The sequence below is a fragment of the Lonchura striata genome, chromosome 13 (genome assembly GCF_050655825.1).
Source record: "Lonchura striata isolate lonStrDom1 chromosome 13, ASM5065582v1, whole genome shotgun sequence".
Lineage (NCBI taxonomy): Eukaryota > Metazoa > Chordata > Aves > Passeriformes > Estrildidae > Lonchura > Lonchura striata.
The window spans coordinates 13631437-13648374 of NC_140715.1; the positions used below are offsets into that span (position 1 = coordinate 13631437).

The 16938-nt window shown below is 43.6% G+C and overlaps 1 protein-coding gene across 4 annotated transcripts; it reads left to right on the plus strand.

Moving 5' to 3' along the window:
- Positions 1–1232: 1232 nt before the first annotated feature.
- Positions 1233–16925, plus strand: RUFY1 (RUN and FYVE domain containing 1). Of its 4 annotated transcripts, none has more exons than XM_085591325.1 (19): positions 1400–1527; positions 3078–3154; positions 6787–6960; positions 7246–7363; positions 8015–8116; positions 8436–8559; positions 8974–9032; positions 9754–9819; positions 10423–10492; positions 10946–11047; positions 11475–11591; positions 11915–12082; positions 12817–12914; positions 13359–13478; positions 14264–14393; positions 14815–14909; positions 15353–15401; positions 15563–15640; positions 16194–16925. In XM_085591325.1, the coding sequence occupies exons 2-19, from the start codon at positions 3145–3147 to the stop codon at positions 16335–16337; spliced, it is 1824 nt and encodes a 607-aa protein (XP_085447451.1). In that variant the 5' UTR covers positions 1400–1527; positions 3078–3144; the 3' UTR covers positions 16338–16925. The 4 variants fall into 4 exon arrangements, with proteins under 4 accessions (XP_021407835.2, XP_021407833.2, XP_085447451.1 ...); XM_085591323.1 differs by having other exon boundaries at positions 1433–1585; XM_021552160.3 differs by lacking the exon at positions 3078–3154 and having other exon boundaries at positions 1233–1585.
- Positions 16926–16938: the final 13 nt, after the last annotated feature.

Sequence of the window (16938 nt, forward strand, 5' to 3'; positions counted from 1 at the left end):
TGAGCTATTTCCTTATGAACAGCCCAATACTGCTGGAGACCACAAGATGGAGCAGAACTTAACTCTAGCAGGCTTTAGCAAAAGTGGCTTAAAGCCTATACTTAGCTCATCTGAATCATGGGTGAATAAGAGGCTGCTGATCGCTGAATTCTCAACAAAAATAAAAGAGCTTCCGTGTGCTTTGTGCAAGTTGTTAAATTTTCAGTATCTAAGAAGTCAAGACCCGATCATAAAGTAGCTTATATTAAGAAAAAATACATATATAGACCAGAGGATTTCTATTGCTGCAAGACTAAAGAAATTGACCTTCAAGTCTCCTATTCTAGCCTCCTTCTCCTATTTTTTTTCTTAAAAAAAAATCACCCAAAAGACTTCCCTCTATGTAGCATAAAAAGCTCATACACAGCATCTACTACCTCGTGACTAAACGAGTGACATATCTCAAGCACACGCAGCTGCTGCATGGAAAAAGTTAACAAGCCATACATCAGTAGGCTACGTCAATATTTGAGGCACACGGCAAGATCGAATTTTCATAGTGGAATTATTTCAGTTCCCCTTCATGATGTATTTTTCTACCAAACCCAGCCCATGCACATTAATGAAGCGGCTTTACTGTGTAGTTGTGTTTCCATGTCAGTGACGAGGACAATGCCTTTCCACAGCAGCACACACCTGTCATACCAATCCTCCCCTTTAAATCACAACGACGTGATTCACAAGGCAGAGCAACGGGGACCTCGTTAAGCTGTCTCTATCTAACTGTGTAAATCTGAGCCGTCAAAACACATTAATTTTTTTATTGAAAATTATGTCTGGGGACACAGACAGCAGTAAAAACCTGTACTTTTTGTTACTAAGTTGTTCAAAGGTAAACTCGTCGTCTTCCACGCCATTTAACTCTGAACACCAAGGGAAGTGTTGTCCTGGCCAGGCATGCCTTACAGCCCTGCGTCTGCGTGCAGGTGCTTCTCGCTGCCTGCGGGACCTGCCCTGGTCCCTGTCCCTGGTCCCTGGTTCCCGGTTCCCGTTCCCGTTCCCGTTCCGGTTCCCGTTCCCGTTCCCGGTTCCCGTTCCCGTTCCCGTTCCCGTTCCGGTTCCCGTTCCCGTTCCCGTTCCCGGTTCCCGTTCCCGTTCCCGTTCCCGTTCCCGTTCCCGTTCCCGTTCCCGGTTCCCGCCGCTCCCCTCACCCGCCCGGTTCCCGCCCCTCACCCGCGGCGGGGGCGGCTCCCGAGCCGCGGTCATGTGACCCTGCCAAGATGGCTGCCGGGGAGCGCCGCGCCGCGCCCGCCGCGGGAAAGGAGGAAGATTTTGAGATTATCGACAAAAAGCAGCTCCCTGACGCGGCCGAGCTGAGCAACGAGGAGAAGGCGAAACCGGAGGAAGCGCGGTGGTCTGCTCCTATCTTGTCTCTGGCCAGGAAAGCCTCGGAAAACTTGGCGCTGAGCTATGGCAGCGCCCTGAAGTCCGCATCCCTGGTGGGATTGGTGTCCAAGCCCGGCAGCAGTGACAGCCCGGCAAAGACAAGTACGGCTCCGCTTCTTTAGTAAACTCGCTTTTGTGGTGCGCAAATGAGTTCGCTCCCGTAAGTGCTGCTGGGTCGTGTCAGTGGTGCGTGGGTGTTACTTTGAATTTCTTTAAGATGCTGCAGTTTTGTATTGAAGTAAAATTAAACAAGTGACACAGATGTAGAATTTCAGAAATGCAGTATAACCAGAAGAAGCCTAAATTCTTTATATGTGGAGAAACTGACTTGTATTTGCTGCCTTTTCTCTTTCTCCTTAAAGCTCCAGCAGCCTGACTGCACTGAGGGATCTCTCAAAATTCCACATCCTCCCTCGAGTGCTGCTGGTTCCGGGAAGGAATCTCTGTACTTTTCATGTCAGAGACTAGACCAGCAAACTAAGATACAGATTTGTTACAAGTTACTTTTTAACTACACTAAAAATGCCCTCAGTTTAGCCAGAGACTGCTTTGTTCAACATTGGCATTTGTGGATCTAGCAGATTTGTGGAACAGGTCTCCTAGAACTGAATTAAAATGGCTTTAGTTGAATCATATGGAAAATAAATCTCAGCAATATTTATAAAGTGGGGGAAAAAAAACCCAAACCCATTAAAATGTATCATAAATTGGGCCTGGAGCCTTATATTCCAGAGTCTCAGACTGGTGCTTAATTGTTCTGGAGCACTGGAGCTCAGTTTTGCTCTGTTTGGTGCTGACCTTTTTGTTTTTAATGGTACTGAGTATTCAAAGGGAAATTCCACGCCACTGTGTTGTGACAGCAGGGGTAATGTTACTGCTGATGGACTTCTTCATTTTTTTTTTTGGTGAAAATTCCTCAATGTTGCATAGTCAGAGTTGAGGATTAATTGTCCTAAAAAAACAGACTCTTTTCCTGCATCTCAGAGTCTCACACCAAACTTCTCGCAGGTTTGTTTCCCGAGTGCCCATCTTGCACACCTGGGATCTAACCTGACCAAGTGCAGAAGATCCCAGTTTATTTGTTTGCTTTTGGAATAATGCTGTGGATAGATGGAATTGAAAACAACACACAGCATTATTTGGCAAGGGGCAGGGAATAAAATATTGTCTTACCTGAAATGAAGCTCCCACATTTTATGGAACTTTTACCATAATCTTTCCACTTCTTCCTTGTAAAGTAAGGGAACACACCACAACCTTCCCACGTTGTTCAGGGGATTTGGATTATATTTTGTTGATAAGTGTTATGGAAAATTCTGTATGAAAAATACAATTAATAAATTGTATAAGAATACAAGTTAATAACTTGTATATTAAATGTAAACAGGCGCTAAGGCACCTGTTCTACCTGTTCAATATTACCTTTGACTAAGCACTTAATTATAATTTAAAGCAGGTATGTTTAAGAAATAAGCCAAGGCCTGCAAGACCTGTTGTGGAGAACTTGGAGCTTGTTGCCTGCTGTAATCTTTTTCCAGGGATTTTATAACCTCTGTCTGCTACTTCAGATCCCTTGATCACATGTTCTAAACACATAAACCCCATCCTAAAACCAGTGTCTTCTACTGAGGAAATTGTGTCCTGCCTTGCAGAGAGGCCAGAAGCTTCAAATCTAAAGGAAATGAATCAAGAAAGACTTGCAGTCCCAAAGACCAAGGGATGGAGAACTGTGAGCTTCCTTTGTGCTTCAGTGTTTTCTGACTTGAGTGTGCTGAATAATTATAGTAAACAAGGCATGTGGCTTCAAAAAGATGTTGAAACAAATCTCTTGAGTTGAATAAGATACAAAACTGTGTGACTGCATTCTTAAAGATTGCAGCATCACATCTCTGATCTTTTGCACTGGGGTAACCTGATTCCTAATCTTTAAAGCTTGGCTTTGCTAGTGTGTCTAATACCTGTTTATTTTGCATGTATCGATCTGCACGGTTTTGCGAAAGATGTACTTGACTGTGTAAATTTGCAACCATCTAAAAAATATTGTTCAAGTAATTTAACTTAATGCAAACTGATATTAAGACACTTCTTAGTTTAAAAGTGTTTTCATAAGCAGCATTTCATTCATGGTATTTTATTTTTTTAAGTCTTCTGGGTAATAAATGTAAGGTAATTAAGGTGTAGCAAGGTGTAGAGGCAAAGTATTCTTGGTAAGTAAAAATTCAAATTCGAAAAGACATCAAAATGGTTAGCACTGCTTTGAAACACCCCAAAAATATCACTGTGTTTTTGTTTGTGCAGCTTTTCATCTGTTCCTAATGTGTAACCTGACAATATTGAGATAAAAATTCTAAATATTGTGATGCTTTTAATCCTTAGCCTCATTATATACAGTTTTGAAGCATCCATTGGCTATAGGCAATATACAGTATACTCCTTCTAGATATGTGTATATCTAGAATATAATGTATATTGATTATATACTGTATATACAATTGTATAAACTGTATATAGTATATATTCAATGAACTATAGAGTAGCATGCAGAGATGACAACATTTTGTGTGTATTGTGGTTATTAAGGTCAGTTAGATTAGAATTACTCTGTTTTCCCTCTTCTGATACAAGGAGTATTTTGCTCATTTTTAACCCTAAATTAACATTGTGTGTACAAAAAGGAAAACACTGAAGAGGCTTTTGCACAATCTTAAAAACATTGTTAACCATCTTGAGTGTGACTGGCACAGGGCTGGGGCTTCTGCCACTGCTTTTTCTGCAGAGTGTGTGACCACAGGTGACAGCAAGACTGTCCTGCTGAAACAGCAGTGGCTTAAAACCTGATTTTGGTGGCCACTGGGCTGTGGTTGGAAGCTCCTGTCAGAGCCTGTAGGAGCCTTAAAAAGCAAGGGAGCTGGCCCTAGTCCCACTCCCCCTGTTGTCCCACAACAGGTTATTTCACTTGGCCTGCAAGGAGCCAATCCATGCAGAGTGAAGGGATTTGATTTATTTACAGTTTTGCACAGAAGGGGGCTGGGTGACAAATCCACAAAGCCAGCACAAGTACCAAAACGTTTCACTATTTTAGGTATTAGGCATTAATGTTCATTGGTTACAAATTCCCTAGTTCTCTTATTAATTATTATTCTGTCTTCTATTAGTCAATGATATCCATGCTCAGTCTGTCTTTTCTTTTGGGTCAGTGAGTTTCTTGGGTCAGTGGTCACAATCTGCCCCTGCCAGAATTACCTTCTACCAGTCAGAGCTGATTGAGCACAGTTGCTGCATTTTAGGAGTTTCTTCCTTATATTGGGGGTTCTGCCAAATGTCATAAAATCATAGAATATGCTGGATTGGCAAGGACCCCCTAGGATCATTGAGTCCAGCTGCTATCCCTGTACAGGACCATCCACAAGAGTCACACCATGTGTCTGAAAGTGTTGTACAAATGTACAAATGCTTGAGCTCTGTCAGGCTTGGTGCTGTTACCACTGCCATGAGGAGCCCATTCCAGCGCCCAAACATCCTCTGGGTGAGGAACCTTTTCCTGATCTCAACCTAAACCTCTCCCAACTCAGCTTCAGGCCGTCCTTGCAGCACATAAATTCTGCATCCTTTGCATCCACTATCGCTGCTACATCCTTTTATTAACCTCCCCTAGGCCTGAGGTCCCTGAAGGGCTGGACACAGTCCAGCCCTAAACCTTAACAAGGCAATTTGAGATTCGCCTTTGTAACACCTGGGCGCCACTTACACTTTGCTCGTTAGCTGATGTTTCAGGGTTAAATCGCCCTGATTGTTGCTTAGGCTTGAAACTGTACAGAGATCGAGAAACATCCTTTCTGAAGTACATCTGTACCTAATTCCACATTTTGCAACGCGCCGCTGCCGGGGCTCTAAGATGGCGGCGGGCCCGCCGCCGCGCCGTGGCCGTGGCAACGCGGCGGGCCGGGGTCCGGCGGCGGGCCGGGGTCCCTCAGCATCCCGGGGTCCCTCGGCATCCCGGGGTCCCTCGGCATCCCGGGGTCCCTCAGCATCCCGGGGTCCCTCAGCATCCCGGGGTCCCTCGGCATCCCGGGGTCCCTCAGCATCCCGGGGTCCCTCAGCATCCCGGGGTCCCGCGGCGGGCCGGGGTCCCTCGGCATCCCCGGGTCCCGCGGCATCCCGGGGTCCCTCGGCATCCCGGGGTCCCGCGGCGGGCCGGGGTCCCTCGGCATCCCGGGGTCCCTCAGCATCCCGGGGTCCCTCGGCATCCCGGGGTCCCGCGGCATCCCGGGGTCCCTCAGCATCCCGGGGTCCCGCGGCATCCCGGGGTCCCTCAGCATCCCGGGGTCCCGCGGCATCCCGGGGTCCCTCAGCATCCCGGGGTCCCGCGGCATCCCGGGGTCCCTCAGCATCCCGGGGTCCCGCGGCATCCCGGGGTCCCTCAGCATCCCGGGGTCCCTCGGCATCCCGGGGTCCCTCGGCATCCCGGGGTCCCGCGGCATCCCGGGGTCCCTCGGCATCCCGGGGTCCCTCGGCATCCCGGGGTCCCGCGGCATCCCGGGGTCCCTCGGCATCCCGGGGTCCCTCGGCATCCCGGGGTCCCGCGGCGGGCCGGGGTCCCTCAGCATCCCGGAGTCCCGCGGCGCCGGCCCGGCCCCGCCGCTCAGGTACGGACCCCGCGGGCCGGGCCGGGGCCGCGTCCCCCCGGGGCGCTGAGGGGGCTTTGCCCCGCAGCGGGGGCACCGCGGCGAGGGGTCGGTAAAAGCTGCGCGGCGTCTCCGTGCGGATTCTCCTCGGGTACTCGGCGCTGGGGAAGCCACGCCTCGAGTGCTGTGCTCAGCTCAGAAAGGGCATTGAGGGGCTGCAGCGGGCTCAGAGGAGGGCAGCTGAGCTGGGGAAGGTTCTGGAGCACAGGTCCTGTGAGGAGTGGCTGAGGGAGTGCGGGGTGTTTAGTCTGGACAAAAGGAGGCTCAGGGGTGTACTTTGTACATAAGGTGTACTTATCACTGTGATAAGGGTGGCCTTGTCACTGTCTACAAGTCCCTGACAGGAGGCTGTAACCAGGTGGAGGTCAGGCTCTTCTCCCAGGCAACCAGTGATACGACGAGGAGATATATAATCTTACACTGCACCAGGCGAGGTTTAGGTTGGATATTAGGAAGTATTTCTTCACAGAAGGGTGATTGATTATACATTGGAAGGGGCAGCCCAGGTGGTGGAGTCACTGTCCACGGAGCTGTGTAAAGAAAAACTGGAACTGGTACTCAGTGCCCTGGCCTAGTTTGATCATACATTGGACTCGATGATCTCAGAGGTCTTTTCCAGCCTGTTTGGTTCTGGGTCTGTGAAGCAGCTTTCCTTTCCCCACCCATGTGCCCCCAGGTATGCGGTGTCACACCATGGAGGAGCGTGCCAACCTCATGAACATGATGAAGCTCAGCATCAAAATCCTCATCCAGTCAGCCCTGAGCCTGGGCCGGACCCTGGACTCTGACTTCCCACCACTGCAGCAGTTCTTCGTGGTGCTGGAGCACTGCCTCAAGCATGGGCTCAAAGGTGGGCACTGGCTGCCAGGCTGAGGAGAGGCAGCTCAAGGAGTCTCTGTCATGTCCTGCTGTGGCTCCAGCTTGTCTTCTGAATGATGTTATTAGTTCTGCTAATATACAATGCTAATCAGTAATACAGATATAACTTTGTGGTTACCCTTGTGCTTCCTAAACTGTCAGAGTATTTTTAATGTTATAAGCTGATAAGACACAGTAACAAAATAAATTTTGTCTAAAATTCTAGAATTGGAAGCCTGTATTTTTCCTCACAAATCTCTCTGTATGCTGCCTTTAGTGAAGAAGACTTTTATTGGACAGAACAAATCGTTTTTTGGTCCTTTGGAGCTAGTGGAAAAGCTTTGTCCTGAAGCATCAGATATAGCAACTAGTGTTAAAAATCTGCCAGAGTTGAAGTAAGTTAATTGTTGGGGATGATGCATTTTGTTCATACTGCTGGGAAAAGGAATCCTTCGTGTAGTCTCTTGGCTTCCTTAACAAGCTCTTGTTCTCAAAAAAAAAAAAAAAAAAAAAAGGGTGTGTAGGAGGCATTGACTTCTCCAAAAGATAAGGAGAATATCTCAAAATATTCAGAGTTTCTGACTCAATGCTATCAGATTGAAAACAGCATTTGGAAACTTTTATAACCTTGCTAAAAATAACTAAAGTATTCACAGGGTTTTTTTTTTCCTCTTCTTTCCCCCACTTTCATGATTTTATGTCATTTTGTGCATGTGCTGATAGTATTTGGTTTGAGTGATTCAGAATGATTGAAATAGACTTGATTTTAATACTAGGATATATTAATGGTTGGATTATGGTGGTAGTTGACAATATGTATGGGTTTTCAAATTAAGAAGACTTTACAATATACTTTCCCTGAAGAAAGGAATATACTTAAATGTTCTTGTGTTCTGGAGACAACAGTTCATTTACCCAGAGATTTGTTCTTGTTTTTTAGTAAATAATGTCCTTTCCCTTACTTTGTAAACTGAGAATTTTGATTTGCAAAAGTCTAGTTAATAAAACACCTTGGTTTTACCAAAACATGCATTTTATCATTTTAGGACTGCTGTGGGCAGAGGGAGGGCTTGGCTTTATCTAGCACTCATGCAAAAGAAACTGGCAGATTATCTCAAAGTACTCCTGGACCATAAGCATCTGTTAAGGTAACAGCACGAACATGTATTCCTGAATATTCCTGAATCATTGATACTTCCTGTGGCTCCAGGGAGAGTAATTTATTGACCAGTTTAAGCTTGTTCTTGCAGCCTGCAGAGGAGCAAGTGGTTAATTGATTTTGCAGTGAATCTACAAAGGAACTTGCAGAGTATTTTATGAGAGAGTTCTAAACCTTCTGCCTAATGCAATAAATGACTGAGAACTCAGCTGAGTTTTGTAAAGGCTGCATTATTGTTATGATTTCAGTGATGGAAGTACCATTATAACTGTCTGATGTGCAGTGATGCATTGTACTGTTTGTTGCAGTGAATTTTATGAACCTGATGCACTGATGATGGAGGAGGAAGGAGCAGTTATTGTGGGTCTGCTGGTTGGACTGAATGTTATTGATGCAAACCTCTGCTTGAAAGGAGAAGACTTGGATTCCCAGGTGAAGATTAAAGCTTAAATAGGATCAGCTGGTATAGGATTCTAGTAGAATTAAGTACATCTATAAATACTTTATTGAGATGGGTGGGTCCAGATTTATTTCCAGCATGGCCTGTGTTGAAGTTTGTTGTGTTTCCCTCAGTGAATTAAAAAAAAGTACATAAGTAGCAGTTTATGGAAATACTGTCAAAACTAATAACTGCAAGGAAACTGTTAACACATTATATGGTTACTTTGATGCTTTTATGACAAATGCTAGCTTGGATGCTTGCATCAGCTAGGAAGAATATAGGTATTATTTGTCTCTCTAAATCTCAACTTCAGATTTGTATCACTTACCAAATATACAGTAATGCCTGCTTCTACACATAATTGCACTGTGAAGGTGTGTTAATATCTTAAATATATTTTTCAGGTTGGAGTGATTGATTTTTCCTTGTACCTTAAGGAAACACAGGACAGTGATAGCAAACAGTATGTATGGTGAAGTAATAATTCTAAATCATTACCATTTTTATAGAATAAACCTGGCAGACAGTCTGTGGGAGGATGGGAATGCTGGTGATTTTAAACTATTAATCATTTAAAAAGGAGAACCCAAACCAGATTTTGTTACCTAAACAAAAGTAATATCTTTCAGAGACTGAATTTGTGGTAGTTTTAACAATAATTTGAAGAGCTTGAGTCTTGAGCTGTAACCAAATTAAAAGTCCACAAAATATTAGATTGTGGTTTTATTTGGTTTTAGAAGAGATGATTTACCAAGTCACCCATTGCCAACTCACTGCTTTGTTTCTAAGCACAGTTTCAGAAACCTCTCACCTAAGTAGCTGTCTTTGAGGGAGAGATCAGTTATGGAGGAAAAAATGTAATTTTAAGTGGAATATTAGATTTGAGACTGCAGTCAGCAGCACAGATCAGGTCTTCTAAGACCTGTAGCAAATGAAGGGATCTTCATATTTTATGTGCTTCTGTCACTTCAGAGCACTTCACTGTGGAGCTGCTGAGAAGCAGCCAAGCAGCTGCTTCACCTTCCTGGTGCTTCTGATCCAGCTCAGACACAGGTATTTTTATAAGGAAAGGATAAAGTATTTTAGCTCTGTTTGCAGGTCTATGCTGAAAGCCCTAGTACAGAATAGCACTTCAGAATGAAAGAGTTTCTTCTCAATCAATAAATTCTCACTTTTACAACTAGAGATGGAGGGATTACAGCTGTCCTTGACCAGAAGCATTATGTGGAAGAACTGAACCGACATCTAAGGTGGGATTTTCATCTATTCTCATATACAAACACTTGTCATGTTTAGCTTTTCCAGCATGACTTTGAATGTCTCTGCTGCCAGTCTGGTAGATTTTTGTTTGATATTGAAATGCCTTTTCTGATTATTTCCCAAAAATCTTAATTCCATTTTGTAGTTCTGCTCTTCTGCAGGGACCTGCAATGTGGAAATCAAGTGTGTGTAATCGTTTACTTTTTTGAGAGTGATTAACAGAACATTCTGGAATTATTTTTTTCAAGAGAAACTATTGCAAGTGTATCTGGAAATTCATTCCTTGGAGGAAGAGTCTCTACTCTTGCCCCATAGGTTGCTCAGTGGGACAAGCAGGCCTCCCTTACTCTCTTGAGCAGGAGAGGTGCTACGACTGTGAAAGCTAAGCCAGAACAGGGCTGCCAGCAGAAGGACATGGTCCACTCCGTGCTTGAGAAGGACAGTTGTTCTTCCTCAGAGTTTTTCCTCAGCTCACCAAAGTACTTCATTGTTAACAAGTGCAAGATGGTAAAAATACTCTTGAGGATAGGAATAAAAGTTGAACATTGACACTTCATTTATTGTTTTTTATGCATCTCTCTTCCTTGCTGCAGTTGCACAGTTGCAGATCTCCAGAACAAAATAGACTGTTTAGAAAAGACCAATTCAAAACTCCAGGAAGAGGTTTGTATCTGGTTTGTCAAATATTTCTCACAGCTGTCTTCCATCAGAGACAAAACTCCCTAAGACTGTACTTTACACCTAAAATATTTGAGTAGATACTGGTGAGCTGTGGGGACTGGACAGACTGCCATGGGTTGGTGTGACTTCTAGTTCATATCACAGATCCAGGGTGGATTTTAGCCTTTTACGCTGTGGTGCATTTCTTTGCTCAGTTAATATTTAAAAATAATGGATGAGGGTGCAAAGCAGAAGTTGGTGAATAAATGTTGGTGGGCACATTAATTTTGGGTGACAGCGGGTATGGCTGCAGAAGGGTCAGGCAGCTCCTGGGAAGAACAAAAGGGGAAGTGAGCAGCACAGCTGCTGCAGAGACTTGAGCTACTGACTTCAGAATTGCTCCAGATGCTGCATGATTGCACAGTGATTAAATATAGATCTGTTCTCTTCACACAGCTTGCAGCAGCTACCGACCGAATTGGATCCCTTCAGGAAGAGCAGCAGCAGCTAAAACAACAGAATGAATTAATTCGTGAACGGAGTGAAAAAAGCGTAGAGGTGGGAAATCTATTTAGAGGTGATGAGGATCCTTAAAATAAGTGATCTCTTTTGATCAGCTGTATTGAGTTCTCCTGAGCCCACTGTGCACTGGAATGCTCAGCACAGTTGAGCACATTGCTATGGAGGTCACTGGGTTTGGGTGTTGTATGCTCAGGCATTAGATTTTACTGTTCTTTTACTACACACACAAAAATACACTTGCAGAAGGAAAAACAAATTCAATGTAGTGGAAGTATTAAAGCATTGAAGTATTTTCATCATTACCGTATCTTTGAAATTTCAGCTTATTAATGTTTGCCAGGCCATTGATTGTAAAACAGTAGGACGTTACTTGAAATAGCACATTGAAATATTGTGTTACACACAAGAATTAAACAGATACTTTAAATACTTTGTGATCTTATGTAGCTGATGTTTTTTGTAGGTAACAAAAGAAGATACAAAAGTAGAATTGGATACTTACAAGCAGTCTCGCCAGGGCCTTGATGAAATGTACAGTGATGTTTGGAAGCAGTTGAAAGAAGAAAAAAAAATCAGGCTGGTAAGGAAACTTAACTATAGAAAGTGAAGTGAAAGACACAGGATTCAGTCTATGGTAACATTACAAATACAAGATGACAGTTGTGCATCTTTTGCAGCTGTTCAGAATTCATAGAGCAACTGCAAGCAAAATGCTGGCCATTGGTCATTAACAGTGTCTGTAAGGTGTTGGGAATTGGGGCTTCTGGAATATTGGAAATAAAAGGTCTCTTTTTAAGAAACCACTGGCATTATTATAACAGAGACATAGTTTGTGTATGGGGTTGTCTGGGTTTTATCCTTGACCTATGGCTACGTAGCAGTAATTAGGAAATGTCTTTGAAGGAACTAGAGAAAGAGTTGGAGCTACAAATTGGAATGAAAACAGAAATGGAAATTGCCATGAAACTTCTGGAAAAAGATACTCATGAAAAACAAGACACTTTAGTTGCCCTTCGCCAACAGTTAGAAGAAGTGAAGGCCATTAACTTGCAGATGTTTCACAAATCCCAGGTATGTACAGGGGGCTGGGGATGGTTTTGTGGAGTTTCTCTTATTTGGGTGGGTTGTGGTTTTACATAGTTTTTTTCAGTTGAACAGAACTGTATGACAGGCATTTCTACAAGGAAGCCATGGTGTAGCCGTGCTCACACAAAATATACAGAGCTTGTTTCCATTAATGAAATAAAAGTTTAACTAGCATCTCCATGCATGAAGTAAGAGTTCAGCGAGCCTTCCTCTCCCACACCTGGTGCCAGAAATCCAGAGGGGATTTCTTTCAATTTTTCAATTAATTCTTGATGCCTGTTCAGGCTTTAATCAGGTCCTTGCCTCCTTCCCAGACACTTGCAAGTCAGAGAAACCCCAGTGCTGAGTTGTGCCTTTACTTTTGAAAGGAGTATTTATTTGGAGTTTTTTTTTGCTTCCTGGTTCCATGCCCACTGAGTGCAGTTGTTACATTTAAATCATTGTTGGTATTCTTAGCCTGTCAATTTATTCTGGTTTTATTTCTTCAGGCTTTTTCTGAAGAGAACATTTTTGGCTTGTAGCTGATCTCGTAGGTCAAAACATAGTTAAGGTGGTTTGGGTTTTTTCTGAGGTTATAACAAAACAATTGGAGCAATGTCTGCTCTGGAATTATCAGCATTTTGTTTGCACATTCCCGTCAGACCCAAGCATGGCCTTTAGCAAGTTGAACATTCTTTATCTGGTGGCAGACTTTAAACACTGTTCACTATTTCCTACAGAATGCAGAGTGTTCATTACAACAGAAAACAGAAGCAATATCCTCCTTTGAAGGAAAAACAAATGAGATGATGTCCTCTATGAAACAAATGGAAGAGAGGTAATAATTCCATGATCAGAAAGTCAACACTGAAGCCAGTAGAAAGTTTCCAGTATAAACCTTTACAGGATGACCTTTCATATGCCCCATAGACATTTGGGCCTGTGTGCCAGCATGAGTTTTTTACTTTCTCCTCTTCATCCCTCTGTGTTTGCTGTTCTCTGTTCCCAGGCACACACGCCCATAACTGACCCACTGGAAAACAATAGCTCTTTCTATAAGCAGGCTGTTGAAAAACATGTTAACTTCACTTTAAGAACAGGTGTGACTTTGCTTTTGGTTTTTTTCCAGAAACAACTCTTTCAAAAGTCTTTTTTTTTTCTCCACTAGCATTTTCAGTTCAAGCTTTTGTAAAGATCCCTGTGGTAACTCTAAAACAAGAGGGTGAGAGGGTGCAGGGAAGGAGTGAATCGAAAACAAATGTCTGTGTTCCTTCCCGTGCAGGCTGCAGCAGGCAGAGAAGGCCAGGCAGGCAGCAGAGGAACGGTGCAATAAGATGAAGCAGGAGCTGGCTGGGAGGCTCGACTCATGTCGGCAGCAGATGGCCCAGCTGGACAGCAAATGGTATTTAATCTGAGCAGGTGTTTTCCTTCCCTTTGCCATTTCTTTAAGAAGTGTTTTCTATTCCTTTTATGCTCAGGTCTAAGAAGGGGGTAAGTTTGAAATTTTGTTGGCTTCAGCATTGACAGACATATGCAGAACTCAGGGAAGGACAACACTTCTAGCATCTTAGCATCAGGATTTTGACATGTTTTTTCCAGAACATCTAATTTAGAGCACAGAGTGGCAGCAAAAAATCTGCCCATTCCAACTAGCAATGGAGCTTTCAATTACTTTTTTAATAAATCAGGAGATAGGTGTACTCATGATTGTAGGCTGAGCATACAACTGGCTGTCATCCAAAGGGACTGGGATTTTTCAAGGGACTTATGGGTGGTTTTTTAGGGAATGTTAATCCTCTGAAGATTTCTAAAATCAATAGAAAAATCTTCTTTCACTGTTCAGACTGCAGGGTAGAGTGTCCCTTCTAAACACAACAGTTTAAACGCAGGTAGTGAAATATTAACTCATGAGGATTAGTTTCTTTGGGGGTCTTTTGGTTGGCTGGTTTTCTTCTAGCCCTTCACTGCTGTTTGTTTTCTGTGACCTGAAAATGTTAACATATGTTAAATGTTAACAGTGTTAATATTTTTGACATCTGTTGCCTGTTCTTTTCTTTCCCAGAACACGACTCTAGTTTTGCCCTCTTTTAGACAAGATTTCTACTTCTCACATTGCTGCTATCCCTAAGTGCTATAGGACATTCTTCTGCTATAGGGTTTTTCTTTTAATGGATTATTTTTAAACAGCTCAACTCTGGAAAAGGAGTTAAAATCCGAAAAGGAACAGAGACAAACTTTGCAAAAAGAACTGCACCAAGAGAAGGATGCAACCACTCTGCTTAAAACAGAATTGCAACAGATGGAAGGACTGAAAAAGGTATGCACAGTTTCAAGCATTCAGAACAACTGAATGTGATTTATTTTTTAAGCATGAACATTTTTGTTAACCTGAAGAGGATTTGCTGCCACATGTGGAGCAGTTTCTGAGGATACAGCTGTGCACCTGTACCTGTCTGTGTGCTCCTGTGTTGGCACACGACTGCCATTTTCTAGCTATGTTGAAGGATGTTCAAAGCCTGAAAATCTTCCTTTTCTTGGTAAATATGGTTAAATGAGTCCACTGTTTGTGCAGAACCTGTAGGTAGTTCCCCCATGTAATTTTAAAAATCCAGCCTTAGAAACAGGGGGATTTGGAAAGGAGCTGATTCTTATAAACTGCTTGGGTAGTTTGGGTAGACTAATTGAGGTTATAGGTCAAGCAGTGCATAAAAAACTTGATTTTGTGCTTGATTTCATAGGAGCTGAGAAAACTGCAAGATGAGAAGCAGCAGCTGAAGAAGGTCCGTGAGGAGCAGGAGCAAGCTCTTCAAGAAATGGGACTTCATCTCAGCCAGTAAGTTCTAGGGAACAGAACTCCTGTAAGTGACATAAGCTGGAGTATCAGACTAATACCAAGAATTTAAACCTCATTTACTTATAAAAATCAATTTATGTGAGAATTTTAGTAGGCAATTACTATGTATGAGAAACTAAAGAGCCATGAAATGAAAGTGAGGGAGGATCTTATTAGAGTGAGGTGGCTGAGAGGAAACATTAAAGGGAATGTTTAGTTCTTAGAGTGGAACTGTGCTTTTCCTACATTCTTCTGTTTATATTGAAAAAGAGGTAAACCCTGAGTTGCCAAAGTTTCCTGGTGATAGTGAGTGGTTCAGATGGGTAGGAGGGAGCTGACTGAAGAACTGGGGTTTGGGTTCAGTGGCTCAACAGTGGAATGGCAGGGAAAACCAAACACAAATAAATAAAAAGTCATGCAGAGCATAATTTCTTTTTTTCCAGATCGAAGCTTAAGATGGAAGACATTAAAGAAGTAAATAAAGCACTAAAGGTACACTCTCGTGGATATTTTGACTAAGTATATGAATTTCATTTAACACCTTCAAATTTCACAGTGGTTATTCTGCTCTAAAAGGTACTTTTGAAAAGTACCAGCAACGTTGGTATAAGTTTATTTGTATCTCCAGCATGGTTTTCATACCAATTTTCCAGGGTCATACATGGCTGAAGGATGATGAAGCAACCCACTGCAAGCAATGTAAAAAAGAATTTTCTATCTCAAGAAGAAAGGTAATGTCGTTCAGCAGATTATTTTTAAATAATCCATGGAAAACAAAAGTGGTTCTGTTGCATATTTTGCTAGGGAAGACCGAACCTGTTCAATTCCGAATCTTGGCATGATAAATAATTTGGCATTTACCACCTAAAAAGTGATACTGCCCCCTGCTTCGCTGCTCTCGGTAGAGAGCCGCTGTGGCTGCGTTCAGGCTCCCTTCCCAGCTGAGCAGACACCGCTCAGTGCCCGGCCGCGGTGTGGGACAGCAGGACACACACCGCAGTGTGTGCAGCTCTCCCTGCAGGGTCCTCCCTCCGCAGCCAGGCCCGCGCCCGCTCCGGCTCCTGCTCCGGGCTGGCCCCGAGCCAGGGCGGGTGCAGCTCCTGGCCGCGGAGGGAGGGCAGCTGCGCTGGGATCGCGCCCTGTGCTCGGCCCTGCACAGGACCAAGTGCTGCTGGGAGGGCTGGAGGGTCTCGGTGGACTCGGACACAGTTCCCAAGGCCTGACTCCTCTCTTCCTGATGCTGTTTTTAGGCAGCTGTGCTCATTCTGACTCTTTTTTTTGTAGCACCACTGCAGAAACTGCGGGGACATCTTCTGCAACACTTGTTCCAGTAACGAACTCGCGCTGCCATCCTACCCAAAACCCGTCCGTGTCTGTGATAATTGTCACACGTTGCTACTCCAGCAGTGCTCCTCTAACTCCTCCTAAGGCTCTCCCACCCTTGACAGAGCCACTTTAACATTGGAAAGTAGCCATTATTTTTTTAATTCTGAATTGCAGGTGTCTTCTGTGCAGCAGACTGGACTGGCTGGTCTGATAATTTCCACTCTAACAGCAGTGTAAATTAATTTGTAGGGATTGTGCAAGCTAATGCTTCTCCAACTGAAATAACTAAGAAGCTTATATCAACTGTAATTTCCCCAAAAGTTCTATTTGAAACTAAGATTCATTTTTCTGATTTTTATAGATATTTGTATTAAAATTTGTATATGGTATTTCTACATTTATTTGATCCCTGTAGACATGTTTGTCTCTCTGTAAATTAATTTAATTTCTTTACCTTCACTGTAGGTGCTCCTGTGTGTTCCCCTGGCTCGTGTACAGTTTTGTATTTGCCCAAAGTCAGTCAGAGAGGAAAAGGTCAATTTATGAATTGTCTATAGAAAGCTTTATAAGGAGTGTCGGATGTGCCTTCAGTTCACTGCGGAGTCAAAAACTGCACATTACACTTGTTCTGGAAGTTGCTGTGACCACAGTGCAGTAGTTACACAATAAAGACTTTTGCAAAAACTGAAAGCAAGCAAAGTGC

What these genes read in the sequence shown, in the direction of transcription:
- RUFY1 (XM_021552158.3), top strand. Translation starts at nt 1,260, where the DNA reads ATGGCTGCCGGGGAGCGCCGCGCCGCGCCCGCCGCGGGAAAGGAGGAA. An exon ending in ATTCAAAACTCCAGGAAGAG is followed by an intron (nt 10,493 to 10,945) that starts GTTTGTATCTGG and finishes CTCTTCACACAG; the next exon opens with CTTGCAGCAGCTACCGACCG. An exon ending in GCCCAGCTGGACAGCAAATG is followed by an intron (nt 13,479 to 14,263) that starts GTATTTAATCTG and finishes ATTTTTAAACAG; the next exon opens with CTCAACTCTGGAAAAGGAGT.